This window comes from Pan troglodytes, chromosome 3 (genome assembly GCF_028858775.2).
Source record: "Pan troglodytes isolate AG18354 chromosome 3, NHGRI_mPanTro3-v2.0_pri, whole genome shotgun sequence".
In the NCBI taxonomy this organism is placed as follows: Eukaryota; Metazoa; Chordata; class Mammalia; order Primates; family Hominidae; genus Pan; species Pan troglodytes.
Window position 1 is genome coordinate 187,711,438 of NC_072401.2, and position 18,780 is coordinate 187,730,217.

General features: G+C 39.6%; 1 protein-coding gene across 2 annotated transcripts; it reads left to right on the plus strand.

The window, feature by feature from the left end:
* The first annotated feature begins 97 nt into the window (after positions 1 to 97).
* TLR3 (toll like receptor 3) lies at positions 98 to 18,153 on the plus strand. Of its 2 annotated transcripts, XM_009448543.5 has the most exons (5): positions 98 to 434; positions 7,793 to 8,240; positions 10,020 to 10,211; positions 13,830 to 15,682; positions 16,153 to 18,153. In XM_009448543.5, exons 2-5 carry the CDS (start codon positions 7,800 to 7,802, stop codon positions 16,379 to 16,381), a joined length of 2,715 nt encoding a protein of 904 aa, XP_009446818.1. In that variant the 5' UTR covers positions 98 to 434; positions 7,793 to 7,799; the 3' UTR covers positions 16,382 to 18,153. The 2 variants fall into 2 exon arrangements, with proteins under 2 accessions (XP_009446818.1, NP_001123942.1); NM_001130470.1 differs by lacking the exon at positions 98 to 434 and having other exon boundaries at positions 7,800 to 8,240; positions 16,153 to 16,381.
* The last annotated feature ends 627 nt before the right edge of the window (positions 18,154 to 18,780 follow it).

Here is an 18,780-nt window from a genome sequence, read left to right on the forward strand (position 1 = left end):
TGTCCCTGTGACCACACACTACTCAATTCTGACAGCTTCGCATGAGTCTAGCAGAAAATTGAGGGATTTGCTGTTATTCGATAACTTGCAGAGGTCCAGACCCGCCCACACCAGATGGTGAGGTCCCCACTTTCAACTTTAGCTGTTGCTAAATCTGTGACCCTTTCAATGAAATCCAAGGATCTCAGCTTTAAGAAAGTTAAAATAAAATAAAAACAAGATGTTTTTCAGAGGCGGTTTGAAACGCCTCTCTGAGGTTGTCAGAGATTGTTTTTGTTTTCTCCCTTTGCCCTTCTTGGAATGCACCAAACATAAAAGCATTTTTTTCAAGCTTTACTTTCACTTTCGAGAGTGCCGTCTATTTGCCACACACTTCCCTGATGAAATGTCTGGATTTGGACTAAAGAAAAAAGGAAAGGCTAGCAGTCATCCAAGTAAGTGAAGGTGTTCATTTCACGTTCTTACTGGGCAGGGTCTCTCTTGCTGAGTAGAGTTTGCTAGTAGAATGCATGTGGTTTTAGCCTTCTTTGGTCTTTCTTTGATCTGGTGCTTGAAATCTAGTCAGAATTATTGAGGAAGGAAAGTGGAAGAAAAGGGGTATGATATGGGCATGGGAGAAGGGTATAACTCAGAACACAAGTAATAGCACCAATATCTAGTTAATGTGATAATGTATTTATGCAGTATTTAATTTTTTTCTCTGTAGCATTCTGTGCCTGGAAAAAACACATTAGGGAAGCTATGGAAATCATTTTGCAACAGTCTTTTTAGCAAATCACATCTTTACCTTAAAGAAACAAAACTCCAAGAGGTTAAAAGAGCGTATCCCCTTTTGTTAGTTTTATTGGCTGCAGGGGAGACAGGAGCTGGCATTGTATGACAATGTCTTAGATAGGAGAGAACATTCAGGTGTGCCTAGGAGTAAGTAAATGGCTTTCTTTCACCTAATGAAGGATAATGGAAGAAGTGGAGAAGTGCAAAGTTGTTAAGGTGTATGGGAAGATCAGAAACTGGTATCGGCAATTGTGGGGTACTCGGGTAAAAATGGAGTTGGCTTCAGCAAGTTGATTCCCAGGTTTACAGATGATTACGTGCTGGTATGTGTCTGCATATGGGCGTGCCTGTGTATTAACCTACTACAAAGATTGCAAAGTTTACAAATCAAACTATGGATAGTGGTTAACTCCAGGTAGTCTGGCTGGACCAGACCCCATGTCCTAACCATCAGGCAATATTGTCTCTCACTTGGACAAAGAATGTGAATTCCATGTGCCCTCACAAAATATTTCCAAAATTCTAAGGCCGAGTGAGTCTCTTTTTAATTTTTTTTCATTTTCTTTATTTCTGCTAGATCTCATTCAACAGCAACTTTTTCTTCACTCTCCTTTCATCCTTTAAGTGCATTTTTGCTTGTTTTACTGAAGCATGTCCTAGAATAACCTTTTCATACAGATCGTATGGCTATAAACTTACTGAATTTTTGCATATCTCAAAATACTTGTACCTTTTTATTTAGTTATTCAGATGGATGTGAAATTTTATCTTATTTTATTTCATTTCATTTGTCGATTTAGAGACAAGGTCTCGCTGTGTTGCCCAGGCTGAAGCACAGTGGCATGATCGTGGCTCGCTGCAGCCTTGACCTCCCTGGCTCAAGCAATTCTCCCACCTCAGTGTCACGAGCAGCTGGGACCACAGGTGTGAAGCACTATGCACAGCTAATTTTAAAAAAAATTTTGGTGGAGATGAGGTTTCCCTGTGTTGCCCAGGCTGGTCCCAAACTCCTAGGCTCAAGGGATCCTCCAGCCTCAGCTTCCTAAAGTGACGGGATTACAGGCGTGAGCCACAGGTAATTTTCTTGGCCTGGTCAAAGGTAATTTTCTTGTTTTTTAGAGGTAAGGTCTTGTCTGTTGCCCAGGCTGGAGTGCAGTGGTGTGATCATGATTCATTGCAGCCTTAACCTCCTGGGCTCAAGCGATCCTCCTGCCTCAGCCTCCCAAGTAGCTGGAACTACAGGCTTGTGCCACCACACTTGGCTACTTTCTAAAATTTTTTTTGTAGATACGGGGTCTCACTCTGTTGCCCAGGCTGGTGTTGAACTCCTGATCTCCTTCCGCCTACACCTTCTAAAGTGCCGGGATTGTGGGGATGAGCCACTATGCTTTGCCTGGATATGAAATTTTAAATTCAAAATAATTTTCTCTAAATGTTTGGAAAGCTTATCTCTATTGTTTTCCAGTGGTTCATGTTACTGATGAAAAGTTTTTTATTAATCAAGATCTCTTTTCTTTGGAAATGAAGGTTTTAGGATTTTTGTGTGCATGGTTGCAATTCTGAAATTTCATAGGAGTCTCTCCAAGTTTGTTCCTCTTTCACTCCTCCTGCCTAGCATTTGGTGAGTTTTGCCCACTGATGAAATGTCTTCAGATGGGGCAAGTCCTTCAGTCATTCGGGGATATGCTTTGTAATGGATTAGTCCTTCTCAGCAATTCTGACCTATAGCAGGAGCCCTACCAGAGAGGTACATCTCACCTAAGCAAGGAGAATGTATTGTAGGGACCTTACCTATGAGTTGGTAAATAGAGGTAGGAAGTTCTGAAGGAACTGGAAGAGAGGTTTGGGAGACTCTCAGAGAGGGGCAGGTGGGGAGCTGGTCCCCGGTATTTGAGAGGTATCATTGCCAGCCCTGCATCCTTCACGTGCCTGGGCAAGTCAGCAAATGCATCCTTGCTGGCCTAGCTGTGGCATTCCTCATGGCCTGTGGATATAAAGAATGTGCACAGCTTTACAATGATTAGTGCCAGAGTTGTAAAGGCCATGAGATGGGAATATTAGTTTATTGAAGCCAGTTTTTTTTGTTGTTTTTTCTGTTTCTGAGAACTAAATTAGAATATTAGTAAAATCGCTATTTTTAAGTATATTAGAACAATTCTATATACTCACATTAGTTCTGTTTTCCTAAGATTAGTCACCTAAGGTGATTTTATTACCTGAAACTTACCTGGAATAATTTTCATGTCATGACTTTTAGATCTTGTGGAATATCTATTTAGATATCATTACCACTGCTTCATCTCCATACTTTGTGGGTGTATTTGATTTTTTAAAATATCTGAAATTTGGTTGTTGATCACACCACAGAGTATCACATTGGGTACACATCCCACCAAAATAAAGTGTGACAATGTATGGAGTTGAGTGGCTTTCCTGAGCTGACTAAATGCCCATGGAAAGCTATTGTATGAGTGCATTCTCACATTGCTCTACAGAAATACCTGAGACTGGTCATTTATAAAGAAAGAGGTTCAATTGGCTGATGGTTCTGCAAGCGGTGCAGGCAGCATAGCAGCCTCTGCTTCTGGAGAAGCCTCAAGGAGCTTTCACCCACCACAGAAGGCAAAGCCAGAGCTGGCACCTTCACATAGCCGGAGCAGGAAGAAGAGAGAAGGGGAAGGTGCCACACACTTTTATTTTTTTTATTATTTATTTTGGGGGGAGCGGGGGCGAAGTCTCACTCTGTCACCCAGGCTGGAGTGCATGTGGTGGGATCTCGGTTCACTGCAGCCTCCGCCTCCCTAGTTCAAGCAATTCTCCTGCCTTGGCCTTCCCAGTAGCTGGGATTACAGGCACCCACCACCACACCCAGCTAATTTTTGTATTTAGTAGAGACAGGGTTACACCATGTTGGCCAGGCTGGTCTCAAACTCCTGACCTCAGGTGATCTGCCCACCTTGGCCTCCCAAGTGCTGGGGTTACAGGCGTGAGCCACTGCACCCAACCGCCACACACTTTTAAACGACTGAATCTCAAGAATTCACTCACTCACTATCAGGAGAACAGCACCGAGGGGGTGGTGCTAAACCATCTGTGAGAACTCTGCCCCATGAGCCAGTCACCTCCCACCAGCCCCCACCTCCAACACTGGGAATTACAATTCAACGATTTGGTGCGATTTGGGTGGAGACACAGAGGCAAACCATATCGGCTATGTATTCAACATACATTTATTTCTTCAGAGCCAACAAAGTGCCAGGCCTTGTTCTAGGCACAGACAACACCGTATGGAGTAAGAACTATGTCCTCTACTATTATAGCTTCACATTCTAGTGAGAAGCAATAATTAATAATAAATAATACACAATATTGGATAATTTCCATCAACCATAGCAACGGAAAAGGCAATCTAGAAGAAGAGCAAGATGGGAGGTTTCACCCACTGAACTTCATGACTTGTTGTAAAGCTAAAGTAATCCGAACAATGTGGTATTGGCCTAAGAACTAACAAATATTTCAGTGGAAGAGAGTAGACAGCCCAGAAATAGACCCTCACTTAAAACATTTACTCGGTTTCTAAGGAAAGCACAGAACAATCCGGTGGGGGAAAGAAGTCTCTTTAAAAAATGGTCTGACTGGGCCAGGCGTGGTGGCTCACCCCTATAATCCCAGCACTTTGGGAGGCCGAGGTGGATGGATCACCTGAGGTCAGGAGTTCAAGACCAGCCTGGCCAACATGGTGAAACCCTGTCTCTACTAAAAATATAAAAATTAGCCGGGCATGGTGGCGCGTGCCTGTAGTCCCAGCAACTCGGGAGCCTGAGGCAGGAGAATCACTTGAACCCAGGAGGTGGAGACTGCAGTGAGCCAAGATGGCACCACTGCACTCCAGCCTGGGTGACAGAGTGAGACTCCATCTCAAAAAAAAAAACAAAAAACAAGATCTGACTGACTGGATATACACACAAAAAACCGTGACTCCTACTTCATGCATACACAACAATTAATTGAGGAGAGATCACACACCTTCACATAGAAGCTAACACCATAAAGCTTTCTAGAGGAGAGTATCTAAGTAATGGGAGTAGGAAAATTTCTTAGAGAAGACACAGAAACAATCAAAATAAAAGAGAAGATGATAAACTAGATTTCATCATAATTAAGAAGACATCAGTAAGAAAATAAATAGGCAACTCACACGCTGGGAATAAATATTTACAAAATAGGAATCTGACGAGGGACTGACACTCAGATACATAAAAAATTCCTACAACGCAATAATAAAAAGGAAACAATCTAATAGATGAGCAAAATATTTGAACATATAAGGGAAGATAAGTGAACAATAAGCACATGAAAATTGTTAAATATCGTTAGTCGGCAGGGAAATGCAAATGAAAACCATAATTAGCTATCACTATATATTCAGCAGAATGATTAAAAATAATAATAAAAATAGGTACCAAATGTTGTCAGGAAAGTTGGTGGTGCAACACTTTCCCAAAGGATCTGGCAGTTTCCTGTAAAACCAAATGGCCTCACCAAATGGCCCAGGCATTCCAATCCTAGTTATTTACCCCAAAGAAATAGAACACAGTCATGTGGCACTTAATCATGGGGATATGTTCTGAGAAATGCATCGTGAGGGGACTTCATCCTTGTGGGAACGTCACAGGGAGTGCTTACACAGAACTAGGTAGTACAGCCTGTGGCGCCCAGCCTGCAAAGCCAGACAGCCGGCGTGTGACTGCACTGAATACTGGAGGCAATTGTAACACAATGGGAAGTACTTGTGTATCTAAACATAGAAAAGGTAAGTGAAAATGTGGTACAAAAGGTTACAAATGGCACTTCCGTAGGGCACTTACCACGAGTGGAGCTTGCAGTACTGGAAGTGGCTCTGGGTGAGTCTGTGAGTGAGAAGGGAAGTGGATGTGGAGGCCTCGGACATGACTGTGCACCACTGCAGACTTTATGAACACTGCACGCTTAGGTTATACTAAACCTATTTAAAAATTTTACTTTCTTCAGTAATAATTAACTTACTATAACTGTTTTACTTTATAAGAGTTTTAATTTTTCAAAACTTTTTGACTCGTGTAATAATGCTTGGTTTAAAACAAACACATTGTACACCTATACAAAAATATTTTCTTTGTATTCTTATTTTATAAGCTTTTCTCTATTTTTAATTTTCTTCTTTTTTTTTTTAACTTTTTAAACGTTTTTGTTAAAAACGAAGACACAAACACACACATTAGCCTAGGCCTGCTCAGAGTCAGGATCATTAATGTCACTGCCTTCCACCACGTCGTGTCCCACTGGAAGCTCTTTAGGGGCCACAACACGCACGGACCTGTCATCTCTTATGACAACAGTGCCTTCTTCTGGAATCCCTCTTGAAGGACCTGCCTGAGGCTGTTTTACAGTTAACTTAAAAAAAAATAAGTAGAAGGAGTACACTCTAAAATTATGATAAAAAGTATAGTATAGTAAATACATAAATCAGTAACATATTCATTTATTATCATTATCAACTATTAGGTACTGTAAATAATTATGTGTGCTATATTTTATATAACTAGTAGTGCAGTAGGTTTGTTTACACCAGCATCACTATAAACATGTGAGGAATGCATTGCACTATGATATTATGACGGCTACATTAGTAGGTGATAAGAATTTTTCAGTTCCATTATGATCTGCAGTGACTATTTATTTATATGATTGTAAAATTGTGATTGAGGCTGGGCACATTGGCTCATGCCTGTAATCCCAACATTTTAGGAGGCCAAGGCTGGAGGATCACTTGATGTCAAAAGTTTGAGACCAGCCTGGGCAACATAGCGAGACTCTCTCTCTCTATAAAATTTAAAAAATAATAAAAAATTAGCCGGGTGTGGTACATGCCTGTAGTCCCAGCTACTTGGGAGGCTGAGGTGGAAGGAACCCTTGAGCCCGGGAGTTGGAAGCTGCAGTGAGCCATGATAGCACCACTGTACTCCAGCCTGGGCGGCAGAGTGAGACCCTGTCTCTAAAAATAAATAAATAAATACAAATAATTTTTAAAATTGTAAATAATATTTACTGACTTTGGATTTGCTGAATTAATGTAGACCAAGGACCTCATATGTAATCATAGTTTCAGGGTAAAATGCTAAGATTTCACATCTTGACAATGTCAAGCAATGTTATAGCTGACAGTTTTAGGAAATGTAAGAAAGGAAGAAATGTGAAGAAAAATGTATTTATTTATTTAAAATAAAATAAAAATTAACTGGCTGGGCACGGTGGCTCACGCCTGTAATCCCAGCACTTTGGGAGGCTGAAGTGGGTAGATCATGAAGTCAAGAGATCGAGACCATCCTGGCCAACATGGTGAAACCTCGTCTCTACTAAAAATACAAAAATTAGCCAGGTGTGGTGGCGGGTGCCTGTAATCCCAGCTACTCAGGAGGTTGAGGCAGGAGAATCACTTAAACCCAGAAGCTGGAGGTTGCAGTGAGCCGAGATCGCACCATTGCACTCCAGCCTGGTGACAGAGCCAGATTCCGTCTCAAAAACAAAACAGAACAAAATAAAACGAAACAAAAACAAACAAAATTAACTAAAGAAAAGTTGTGAATAGAATGAGAGAAAAATATAATTAAATTCCTTATCTTTATAGTGAAATGAGTAAATGAAGAAATAGAAGATCAAGAATATTAAGTTTATGGGGGTAATCATGAGAATTACAGGTAGAACCTATCAAAAGAGAGACATTACAGCTGCAACTGGCATTCAGGTGAAGGATAGGAAGGAAGTTTGGATGTTTTATTTTTTACCTTTCTGTACTGTTTGACATTTTTCCGTTTGATGTATGACTTGTATAATATGTACTTGTATGGCATAAAAGTATGAGTAATAATATCATACATGGTCATATTTTGGTGATATATTTTACAAGGAATATACCAATGCATTTGAAAGCCATCTGCTATTAATGTTGCTCATACTTTTTAATGTTTCTTTTCTACAGCAGAATCATGAGACAGACTTTGCCTTGTATCTACTTTTGGGGGGGCCTTTTGCCCTTTGGGATGCTGTGTGCATCCTCCACCACCAAGTGCACTGTTACCCATGAAGTTGCTGACTGCAGCCACCTGAAGTTGACTCAGGTACCCGATGATCTACCCACAAACATAACAGTGTTGAACCTTACCCATAATCAACTCAGAAGATTACCAGCCTCCAACTTTACAAGGTATAGCCAGCTAACTAGCTTGGATGTAGGATTTAACACCATCTCAAAACTGGAGCCAGAATTGTGCCAGAAACTTCCCATGTTAAAAGTTTTGAACCTCCAGCACAATGAGCTATCTCAACTTTCTGATAAAACCTTTGCCTTCTGCACGAATTTGACTGAACTCCATCTCATGTCCAACTCAATCCAGAAAATTAAAAATAATCCCTTTGTCAAGCAGAAGGTAAGATGAAAATGTCTATTGTTACTAATGTTTTTAAGTCACTTACCCATCCTTAGACTTACTATCTAAATATCAAGGAAATAAAGAGGAAGAAATTTGATCTAATCCAATTTGCCACAAATATTGCCATTATAATAGAAAATGCTTCCAAAAGAGAAAATATACTCTTAAATCAGTTTCATCCTTAATTTTCAATGTTCGCCTCTCTCACTTTCTCCCATTAGAAATAGAACTTAGATGCAAGAGATAGAAGTAATGAACAGAGAAGAATCAGAATATCCCATAAGAACATGGAAACTAAACTTTCAATGCTGCTGATTTAGCATGTGAAGTCATGACAAAAGTCTTGAGTCCAAATTCTGACTTAAATAAAATTAACAAATTGATACAATGATCAAGTGAATTGTTCAACCAAAAATTACCTACTCCTGGTTTCAGAAATCTCCTCAGTGGCTATTTCAATGACTTTTTCAATAGTGGTGTCACTTTTTCAATGATTCCTTTTTCTTTTCAACACTTTGCTCGAATTTTAGTTTTTTTTCTTTTCTTTTTAGTTGATGTTTAATAATTTCACATATTTATGAGATAGAGAATGATTTTTCAGTATGTGTATATAATGTGTAATGATTAAATCAGGGTAATTATCATATCCATCATCTCAAATGTTTCTCATTTGTGTTGTGAACATTCAAAATACGCTCTTCTAGCTTTTAAAAAATACACAATAAATCATAGTTAACCATATTCACCCTACAATGCTTTAGAGCACCAGAAAAAAAAAAAACGCATGTTATTGTTTCTAAATCTGAGGCAATTATTAAGTGCTTTTCTTTAACCAAAGCGATTTTCAAGTTACTTCATTTTATGGCCTTATAAAAAATTGAGCATTGCTCTTCCTCAGATGCCAAGAATAATGTACAAATGTAAATATGCTGTGAAACATAAAGTGATTTGCTCCCTAGCTATTTTAAATCTTTTCTTGAGTCTTCTTAGAGTCTAATGTGGATGAAATATCTTTGAATACAAAGGCCTCAAAATCTGGCTAGAGAAATCATTGCAAAATGTTATTTTTGTAAAGACTTAAATTAAAAAACCTGCTTCTCGTTAACAGCGATTACATTAGACTTTGCCTTAACTGGTATCGCTTTCCCTTACCTTTTGCCTGAATTTGAAGCATACATATTCAAAAGTAGCAAAGGGTAATAAAACATCCCACAGTACTGATAAAGCAAACAAAAGTTAATATTCTGTACTAGTCATGATTCAAAATTTATATAATATGACTCTTTCTCAGTGTAAAAATCTATTTAAAATTTCATAGATGGCAAAATTCTCATGCTTTTTAAGAAAACATTCTGTTCTTTTTTCTGATACTTATTTTCAAGGTTAAAGCATGACACTGTGTGTTTGATAAGCCATGTGAAAATTTCTTGCATCATAAGTAAAAGGTTATGATAAATAAGTTCATAAATTAGCAGTGTTCCTTATATCATAAATAAGCTTAAGTCTTTTTTATTTTGGTAAGAGAAATAAAATGATTCTTGAAATAAGAAATAAAATCCTTCCTACAATGGTTGCAAGGGTAACCATCACAAAGATTATAACGTAACAAAGATTAATCAGATCAAAGATTTTTTATTATGCTTACTGTTAGTATTCTACAGAATAATAGAGAGGTGTTGATTTTGCTGTTGAAGTATTTTTCAGATGTACTTACATTTAAAAGAACTGTTTTTGACAGCAAGACTCTAACATATGCATATTATTTTTTCCCTTCAGAATTTAATCACATTAGATCTGTCTCATAATGGCTTGTCATCTACAAAATTAGGAACTCAGGTTCAGCTGGAAAATCTCCAAGAGCTTCTATTATCAAACAATAAAATTCAAGCGCTAAAAAGTGAAGAACTGGATATCTTTGCCAATTCATCTTTAAAAAAATTAGAGTTGTCATCGAATCAAATTAAAGAGGTAAGAAGTAAGGTAAAATTATTTTGCATTCTGCCTTTAAGGTGGATAGTCCCTATCTGTGTCACATACACAGGAATGTAATGCTCTCTGCCTCTGCCTGTCTTCCAGCAATCCTTCCCACCTACTGCTTGGGGGCATTGGTGTCATCCTCCTGAGAGCTCAGGCAGCCCCAGGAGAGGTCGGGAGACAGGACTCTGCAGCCCTGCAGCACTGGGTGGAACCCCTGTGCCGTGACCTTGCGAACATCCTTAACATCTCTGAGTCTGTGTCCTCACTTGTAAAGTGGAAATAGTGCTCTCTCACACAAACTCTCTGACAGAGTTATTAATTAAAGAGTACGATGGTCAAGAGCCCCAGGTTCACAGTCGGGTTAGCTGGCTTGGTCTCTGGGCTTTGTCTTTTAACAATCATGTTATCAGGCAAGTTATTCATGTTCTCCCTCTCTAGCCTCCCAGCTTTCAAATGGGCGTGATAATGACTCTGCTTCATAGGACTGTGTGGTAAAGAATTTAGGACCGTGTCTGGCGTAGGCAGTGCTCAGGAAATGATCAGCAGCAGTATGTGGTTATAAAAACCTTCCTATAATGAAGTCAGCTTAAATAACTGACAGGACTGTCTCTTTTTGGAATCATGATCTTCAAGCTAATCATTTTCTGTCACGGGAGAGCAACAACTATCTGGACCGGTGGCACAGGGGTAAAAGAATTTACCAAGACAGTTGCAGGTGGAGAAAGGCCCATTTATTAGTGAAAGTAGGAAACTACATTGCGAGAAGGCAACGGGCATATCAGCAAGAGAAGCTGACTGCAAAGAAACAAAGGCTTGCTGGGGATTTTACAGGGTCTTGTTCGTGCTGTGTGCTGAAGAGGGCTTTGAGCTGCGCTGACAGCGCCCAGGTTGCAGTGGGCTAACTCGCAGGGGCCTGGTGATAGCTGGGCACAGGAAGATTGTCAGTTATTTGCACAGGAGGGCTACGTGTTCTGGATCATAAAGAAAGACAGACTAATAATTTACCTGCTCTTTTGCTTTCTCTCGGTCCCGCCAACTAACTACTTTTCCCTAAATAGGACTCCGCATTTTCACATACAGGTTTGTCTGTATTTTACACTCATTTTGTTCCAGGCTATAAGACTACTGGAAATCCTTAATTACAACTCTATTTTTTTTTCAGACATAAAAATAAATGGCGTACAAATTTATCCTAAGATATTAAGATGTTTTGTGCAAGCTCTTCATTTTATTTTTTAAACAGCATTTTTCTATGATTAAGACATTTATTGTAGTAATCTTATTAAATATATGAATAAATGAGAAAATAATAATAAGGGGTGATTTTTAAAAATCACTCAAATGTCCATAGTCAGAAACAACCACTGTTAGCATTTGGGTATATTTATCCCTGGCTTTTCTCCAAATAATTATAAGGAAAAACAATAGCTTAAATTCTTACTGTACTGAAATTCACACTGTTAAGGCACTTAACTGTGTGTCAAGTGCTGTGATAAATTTTTAAAAATATTTTATGTATATAGTATTTTTAATCAATATTTTATTTTATTTTATTTTATTTTTTGAGACTGAGTTTCACTCTTTGTTGCCCAGGCTGGAGTGCAGTGGCACAATCTGGACTCACTGCAACCTCCAACTCCCGGGTTCAAGCGATTCTGCTGTCTCAGCCTCCCGAGTAGCTGGGATTACAAGTGCCCACCACCACCCCTGGCTAATTTTTGGATTTTTAGTAGAGACAGGATTTCACCGTGTTGGCCAGGCTGTCTGAAACTTCTCACCTCAGGCAATCCGCCTGCCTTGGCCTCTCAAAGTACTGGGATTACAGGCATGAGCCACCGTGTCCGGCGTAATCAACTTACTCTTAATTGTCATTTTCACAAAAGAAAACTGAGATGAAGAAAGTTTGAGTGACATATCTCAGGCCCCACAGGATCCACCTGGGGCAGAGCTGGGTTTCCGGCTCACTTGGACCGGAGGCCCTGCTCCTAACAGCTATGCTATATCACCCTCCGAAGATCATGATGTCTCCTGCTCTTTAGATTTAATATCATATTATGAACATCTCCCATACAATTAAGAAGCATTCCAAAGCTTAATTTTAATGCCTGTAAAATAGTGCTATCATGTAGACTTATCATACTTAATTTCATAATTTTCTGCTTTGCATTTTAACTCATTTCTTTATGATAAAGCACCCTTTCTTCTATACTTCTCTCTTTTTTTGCATTAGCCCTACTGTCCCCCAAGTGACACATTACAAATCAGAGCCCCCTCCAGGCTGGGCGCGGTGGCTCACGCCTGTAATCCCAGCACTTTGGGAGGCCGAGGTGGGGGTGGATCATGAAGTCAGGAGTTCCAGACCAGCCTGGCCGACATGGTGAAATCCCGTCTTACTAAGAATACAAAAAAATTAGCCAGGTGTGGTGGCGGGCACCTCTAATCTTAGCTACTCAGGAGGCTGAGGCAAGAGAATCGCTTGAACCCAGGAGGCAAGGGTTGCAGGGAGCTGAGATCGCACCACTGCACTCCACCCTGGGGGACAGAGCGAAACTCTGTCTCAAAAAAAAAAAAAAAAGAAAAGAAAAGAAAAAAAAAATCAGAGCCCTTTACTCCTCTGGCGGTTTCGACTGCCAGAACTGGCCTCCATCCTCTCTAGATTCCTCCTCTCCCACCTGCTGTTCTCTTGTCCCCGAAGTGAGTCCCAGAACAGCCAAGGCTCTGGTAAGGGTGTGGGACGGAGCAGAAGGGAGCTGGAAAAACATGATAGTAAAATAAAGTCAGGAGAAAATCTGGGTGGAAAGACGAGAGGGAGAGCTGGAGCTCAGAGTTCCAGAAAGGAAAGTGTGCCGTCACCGCCTCATCATAAAAGCCATCCACAACTTCCTTCCATGAGGCTCACTGAGAACAGCGGCACCAAGACAGAACCAGGAACTGCCCCAGGAGTGACTTCACGAGCAGTTTATTCCTTGCAATTGTTCTCATGGTGATAAAGAAAAAGTACCAGGAGATTGATCCTGGACTGGAAAGTCAGAGAAGCCTCCCTGAAAAGGTGGCATCTAAGCTGAGGCTGTGAATGCTGAGCAGAAGTTAGCCAGTGGCCAGGGGAGGTCAGAGGCTGGAGTAAGAGGTGGGCGCTGCAGGAACCGAGTAATGAAGGACTCGTGCATTAGAGGAAGGGGGAGAAATGCTCTGCCCACAGGATGTGGTGAAGGGTGAGCGGAGATGGAGTAAAGAACTGCATCTGGCTGGGTGCAGTGGCTCATGCCTATAATCCCAGCACTTTGGGAGGCTGAGGCAGGCGGATCATGAGGTCAGGAGTTCAAGACCAGCCTGGCCTACACGGTGAAACCCCGACTCTACTAAAAATACAAAACTTGGCTGGATGTGGTGGCACATGCCTGTAATCCCAGCTACTTGGGAGGCTGAGGCAGGAGAATTGCTTGAACTGAGGAGGTGGAGTTTGCAGTGAGCTGAGATTGCCCTGCTGTACTCCAGCCTGGGCGACAGAGCGAGACTCCGTCTCAAAAAAAAAAAAAAAAAGGCTTTCAACAGCCTTACAGAGTCTGTGCTCTTTTGATTGTTAACCTCTTTTTTTTTTCCTACCTTTAGTTTTCTCCAGGGTGTTTTCACGCAATTGGAAGATTATTTGGCCTCTTTCTGAACAATGTCCAGCTGGGTCCCAGCCTCACAGAGAAGCTATGTTTGGAATTAGCAAACACAAGCATTCGGAATCTGTCTCTGAGTAACAGCCAGCTGTCCACCACCAGCAATACAACTTTCTTGGGACTAAAGTGGACAAATCTCACTATGCTCGATCTTTCCTACAACAACTTAAATGTGGTTGGTAACGATTCCTTTGCTTGGCTTCCACATCTAGAATATTTCTTCCTGGATTATAATAATATACAGCATTTGTTTTCTCACTCTTTGCACGGGCTTTTCAATGTGAGGTACCTGAATTTGAAACGGTCTTTTACTAAACAAAGTATTTCCCTTGCTTCACTCCCCAAGATTGATGATTTTTCTTTTCAGTGGCTAAAATGTTTGGAGCACCTTAACATGGAAGATAATGATATTCCAGGCATAAAAAGCAATATGTTCACAGGATTGATAAACCTGAAATACTTAAGTCTATCCAACTCCTTTTCAAGTTTGCGAACTTTGACAAATGAAACATTTGTATCACTTGCTCATTCTCCCTTACACATACTCAACCTAACCAAGAATAAAATCTCAAAAATAGAGAGTGATGCTTTCTCTTGGTTGGGCCACCTAGAAGTACTTGACCTGGGCCTTAATGAAATTGGGCAAGAACTCACAGGCCAGGAATGGAGAGGTCTAGAAAATATTTTCGAAATCTATCTTTCCTACAACAAGTACCTGCAGCTGACTAGGAACTCCTTTGCCTTGGTCCCAAGCCTTCAACGACTGATGCTCCGAAGGGTGGCCCTTAAAAATGTGGATAGCTCTCCTTCACCATTCCAGCCTCTTCGTAACTTGACCATTCTGGATCTGAGCAACAACAACATAGCCAACATAAATGATGACATGTTGGAGGGTCTTGAGAAACTAGAAATTCTCGATTTGCAGCATAACAACTTAGCACGGCTCTGGAAACATGCGAACCCTGGTGGTCCCGTTTATTTCCTAAAGGGTCTGTCTCACCTCCACATCCTTAACTTGGAGTCCAACGGCTTTGACGAGATCCCAGTTGAGGTCTTCAAGGATTTATTTGAACTAAAGATCATCGATTTAGGATTGAATAATTTAAACACACTTCCAGCATCTGTCTTTAATAATCAGGTGTCTCTAAAGTCATTGAACCTTCAGAAGAATCTCATAACATCCATTGAGAAGAAGGTTTTCGGGCCAGCTTTCAGGAACCTGACTGAGTTAGATATGCGCTTTAATCCCTTTGATTGCACGTGTGAAAGTATTGCCTGGTTTGTTAATTGGATTAACGAGACCAATACCAACATCCCTGAGCTGTCAAGCCACTACCTTTGCAACACTCCACCTCACTATCATGGGTTCCCAGTGAGACTTTTTGATACATCGTCTTGCAAAGACAGTGCCCCCTTTGAACTCTTTTTCATGATCAATACCAGTATCCTGTTGATTTTTATCTTTATTGTACTTCTCATCCACTTTCAGGGCTGGAGGATATCTTTTTATTGGAATGTTTCAGTACATCGAGTTCTTGGTTTCAAAGAAATAGACAGACAGACAGAACAGTTTGAATATGCAGCATATATAATTCATGCCTATAAAGATAAGGATTGGGTCTGGGAACATTTCTCTTCAATGGAAAAGGAAGACCAATCTCTCAAATTTTGTCTGGAAGAAAGGGACTTTGAGGCGGGTGTTTTTGAACTAGAAGCAATTGTTAACAGCATCAAAAGAAGCAGAAAAATTATTTTTGTTATAACACACCATCTATTAAAAGACCCAGTATGCAAAAGGTAGGTAAACATTGTGAAATTTTAAGTGTTTACTTGCTTTTCAATTAAACTTCTTTTTTTTTTTTGAGATGGAGTCCTGCTCTGTTGCCCAGGCTGGAGTGCAGTGGTGTGATCTCAGCTCACTGCAGCCTCCACCTCCTGGGTTCAAGTAATTCTCCTGCCTCAGCCTCTCAAGTAGTTGGGATTACAGGCACGCGCCACCAAGCCTGGCTAATTTTTGTATTTTTATTAGAGATGGGGTTTCACCGTGTTGGCCAGGCTGATCTTGAACTCCTGGCCTCAGGTGAGCTTCAATTAAACTTTTAAATATTACCAATATTACTCACAACTCAAAAGAATTTTTAAAATAAAATTAAGAAAAAAAACCTGAGTTTCAGTAACAGTTTAAACTCTACAGAGTATTTTTAAATAGTATTGCTTCTGGCTGTTAAAAACCGTATATTAATTCTTCAATACATTTCCTTACTTAGATTCAAGGTACATCATGCAGTTCAACAAGCTATTGAACAAAATCTGGATTCCATTATACTGGTTTTCCTTGAGGAGATTCCAGATTATAAACTGAACCATGCACTCTGTTTGCGAAGAGGAATGTTTAAATCTCACTGCATCTTGAACTGGCCAGTTCAGAAAGAACGGATAGGTGCCTTTCGTCATAAATTGCAAGTAGCACTTGGATCCAAAAACTCTGTACATTAAATTTATTTAAATATTCAATTAGCAAAGGAGAAACTTTCTCAATTTAAAAAGTTCTATGGCAAATTTAAGTTTTCCATAAAGGTGTTATAATTTGTTTATTCATATTTGTAAATGATTATATTCTATCACAATTATATCTCTTCTAGGAAAATGTATCTCCTTATTTCAGGCCTATTTTTGACAATTGACTTAATTTTACCCAAAATAAAACATATAAGCACGTAAGAACATTGTCTACTGATTAATATACAATCAGCCACTGAGCCTATGACAGCTTAAGGAGTTTGAAAACATTCCTCATTTTAAGAAAAGTTAGAGGTATACGAGGGTTTGTGATGATCTTTTTGTATTTTGGATGCACTTAGAATGAAAGATAATTGTTTCAATGGGTATAATGCTATTTCCTTTGTAAAAGAGTAAAATATATACCCATATTTTTAACAAGTTTAATTACAGTATTTTTTCAATGGAAAAACTTTGTATTTTAGTAAGTACTTGTCTCAGTGTTGACTTTGTTAAATGTTAAATATTTTTTAATATGCATACCCAAGGGCAGAAAACATTTGCAATTCATTTTTATTAGTTAATGAGATGATTATTTGAATGAATATTGACTTGTATTTTCCTGAGATTATGAGTTTCTGCTGTGGGAGGGTGGAAACAATTCTCTTACTAAAAGTATTGTAGGCAGGCTTGCTTTCTGAAGGCTAATCAGTATTTGGCTTTGTGGAAACAGAACTTTCCTCCCATGGTCACAGACTCAGGAGATGGCGTTGGCGAAATCACTTGGTCCCACTGGGATTCTTTGACTCCTGATCTTGAAAATTATGATAATAAATGCATCTTAGATATTCCTATGTAATTAGTGATGATGATCGCTGTATAATATATTCAAAGGAATGTATTATTTTACCATAAAATAATATGCTACGCATAAGGTAGTCCTTATCTAGAAAGACTATTTTTATTTTTGTTTTTTTGTTTGTTTGTTTTTTATTTGTTTGTTTTTGAGACAGAGTCTGGCTCTGTCGCCCGGGCTGGAGTGCAGTGGTCCAATCTCGGCCCACCGCAACCTCCATCTCTGAGTTCAAGCTATTCTCCTGCCTCAGCCACCCGAGTAGCTGGGATTACAGGCATATGCCACCATGCCTGGCTAATTTTTGTATTTTTAGTAGAGATGGGGTTTCACCATGTTGGCCAGCCTGGTCTTGAACTCCTGACCTCAAGTGATCCTCCCGCCTTGGCCTCCCAAAGTGCTAGGATTACAGGAGTGAGCCACCGTGCCCCACCTTTTTATTTTGTTTTACAATACAACAAAAAATTTTTAGTTTTACAATAAAAGAGAATCTGATTATTGGAAATAGACCTGAACAGCTTTTTGAAATATTTATAGTTCTAGTATTTAAAGAGAAACCTGAAATTATAAAGCTGAGTTAATTTCTATACCTGAAATGTTCATTTGTCTGCTGAATTCAGGGAGCATTTGAGATGTCACATTTTGGAACTTTGATTTAAATAGTTCAGTATTCCCAAGGCTGAGTTCCATGACCCTGGAATGAGAAATATCCACTGTACCTCTGGTTCTGAAGAGTCTATAGTCGGCCAACACTGTGAATGTGTGGAGGACTAATTGTCACTTTCACGTTATTTGCCACCCTGACAGCTGAGACACTGCTTTTCAGCATTTTAGTTAAGATTTGCTTTTTAACTGTGCAATAATCATTTTATTTTGGCATTATAAAATAAAAATCACAACTTCTGCTTTTCTTATATGCTTTGTGTGTTATCAATATTCTCAAATATTCATAAGATATTGTAAATAAATCATTGTGAATTAGTCAATGTATCAAGTTGCTTAATATGTCATATATCAATGCTATTTAATATATAATATCTATATTTAATATATTGATGTTACTGGTGGAGAGTGTCCAGGTTCTTGGTGCTTTGAACAAAGAATTGGACAAAATGCACAAAGAATGAGGCGACAAAAGCAGAGGTTTATTGAAAACGAAAGCACACCCCGCAGGGTGGGAGCGGCCCGAGCAAGCAGCTCAAAAGCCGGGTTACAGGATTTTCTGGGGTTTAAATACTCTCTAGAGGTTTCCATTGGTTACTTGGTGTATGCCCTATGTAAATGAAGAGGGTAAAGTGAAGTTACAAAGTTATTTACTTGTTGTGCACCCTATGCAAATGAATAACTGTCACAGCTGAGATAGAGTTACAGTGATTTACTTGGTGGTAGAATGTTGGGGTTTTTCCATTTGATTGAGTTCTAGGAAGCCCTTAGTTTCCCTGCCTCCAGACCCTATTCTCCTGCCTCAGATATATCAATGACATATTCAAGACATCATTAAGTTGCTTAATATTTAAGAGGTTAAGATGCACAGGTAATGACC

Bases quoted from the DNA above. Each gene is read 5' to 3' on its own strand.
- TLR3 (XM_009448543.5), top strand. From the start codon at position 7,800: ATGAGACAGACTTTGCCTTGTATCTACTTTTGGGGGGGCCTTTTGCCC. The intron at 10,212-13,829 runs GTAAGAAGTAAG...TCCTACCTTTAG, and splicing joins CATCGAATCAAATTAAAGAG to TTTTCTCCAGGGTGTTTTCA. The intron at 15,683-16,152 runs GTAGGTAAACAT...TTCCTTACTTAG, and splicing joins AAAGACCCAGTATGCAAAAG to ATTCAAGGTACATCATGCAG.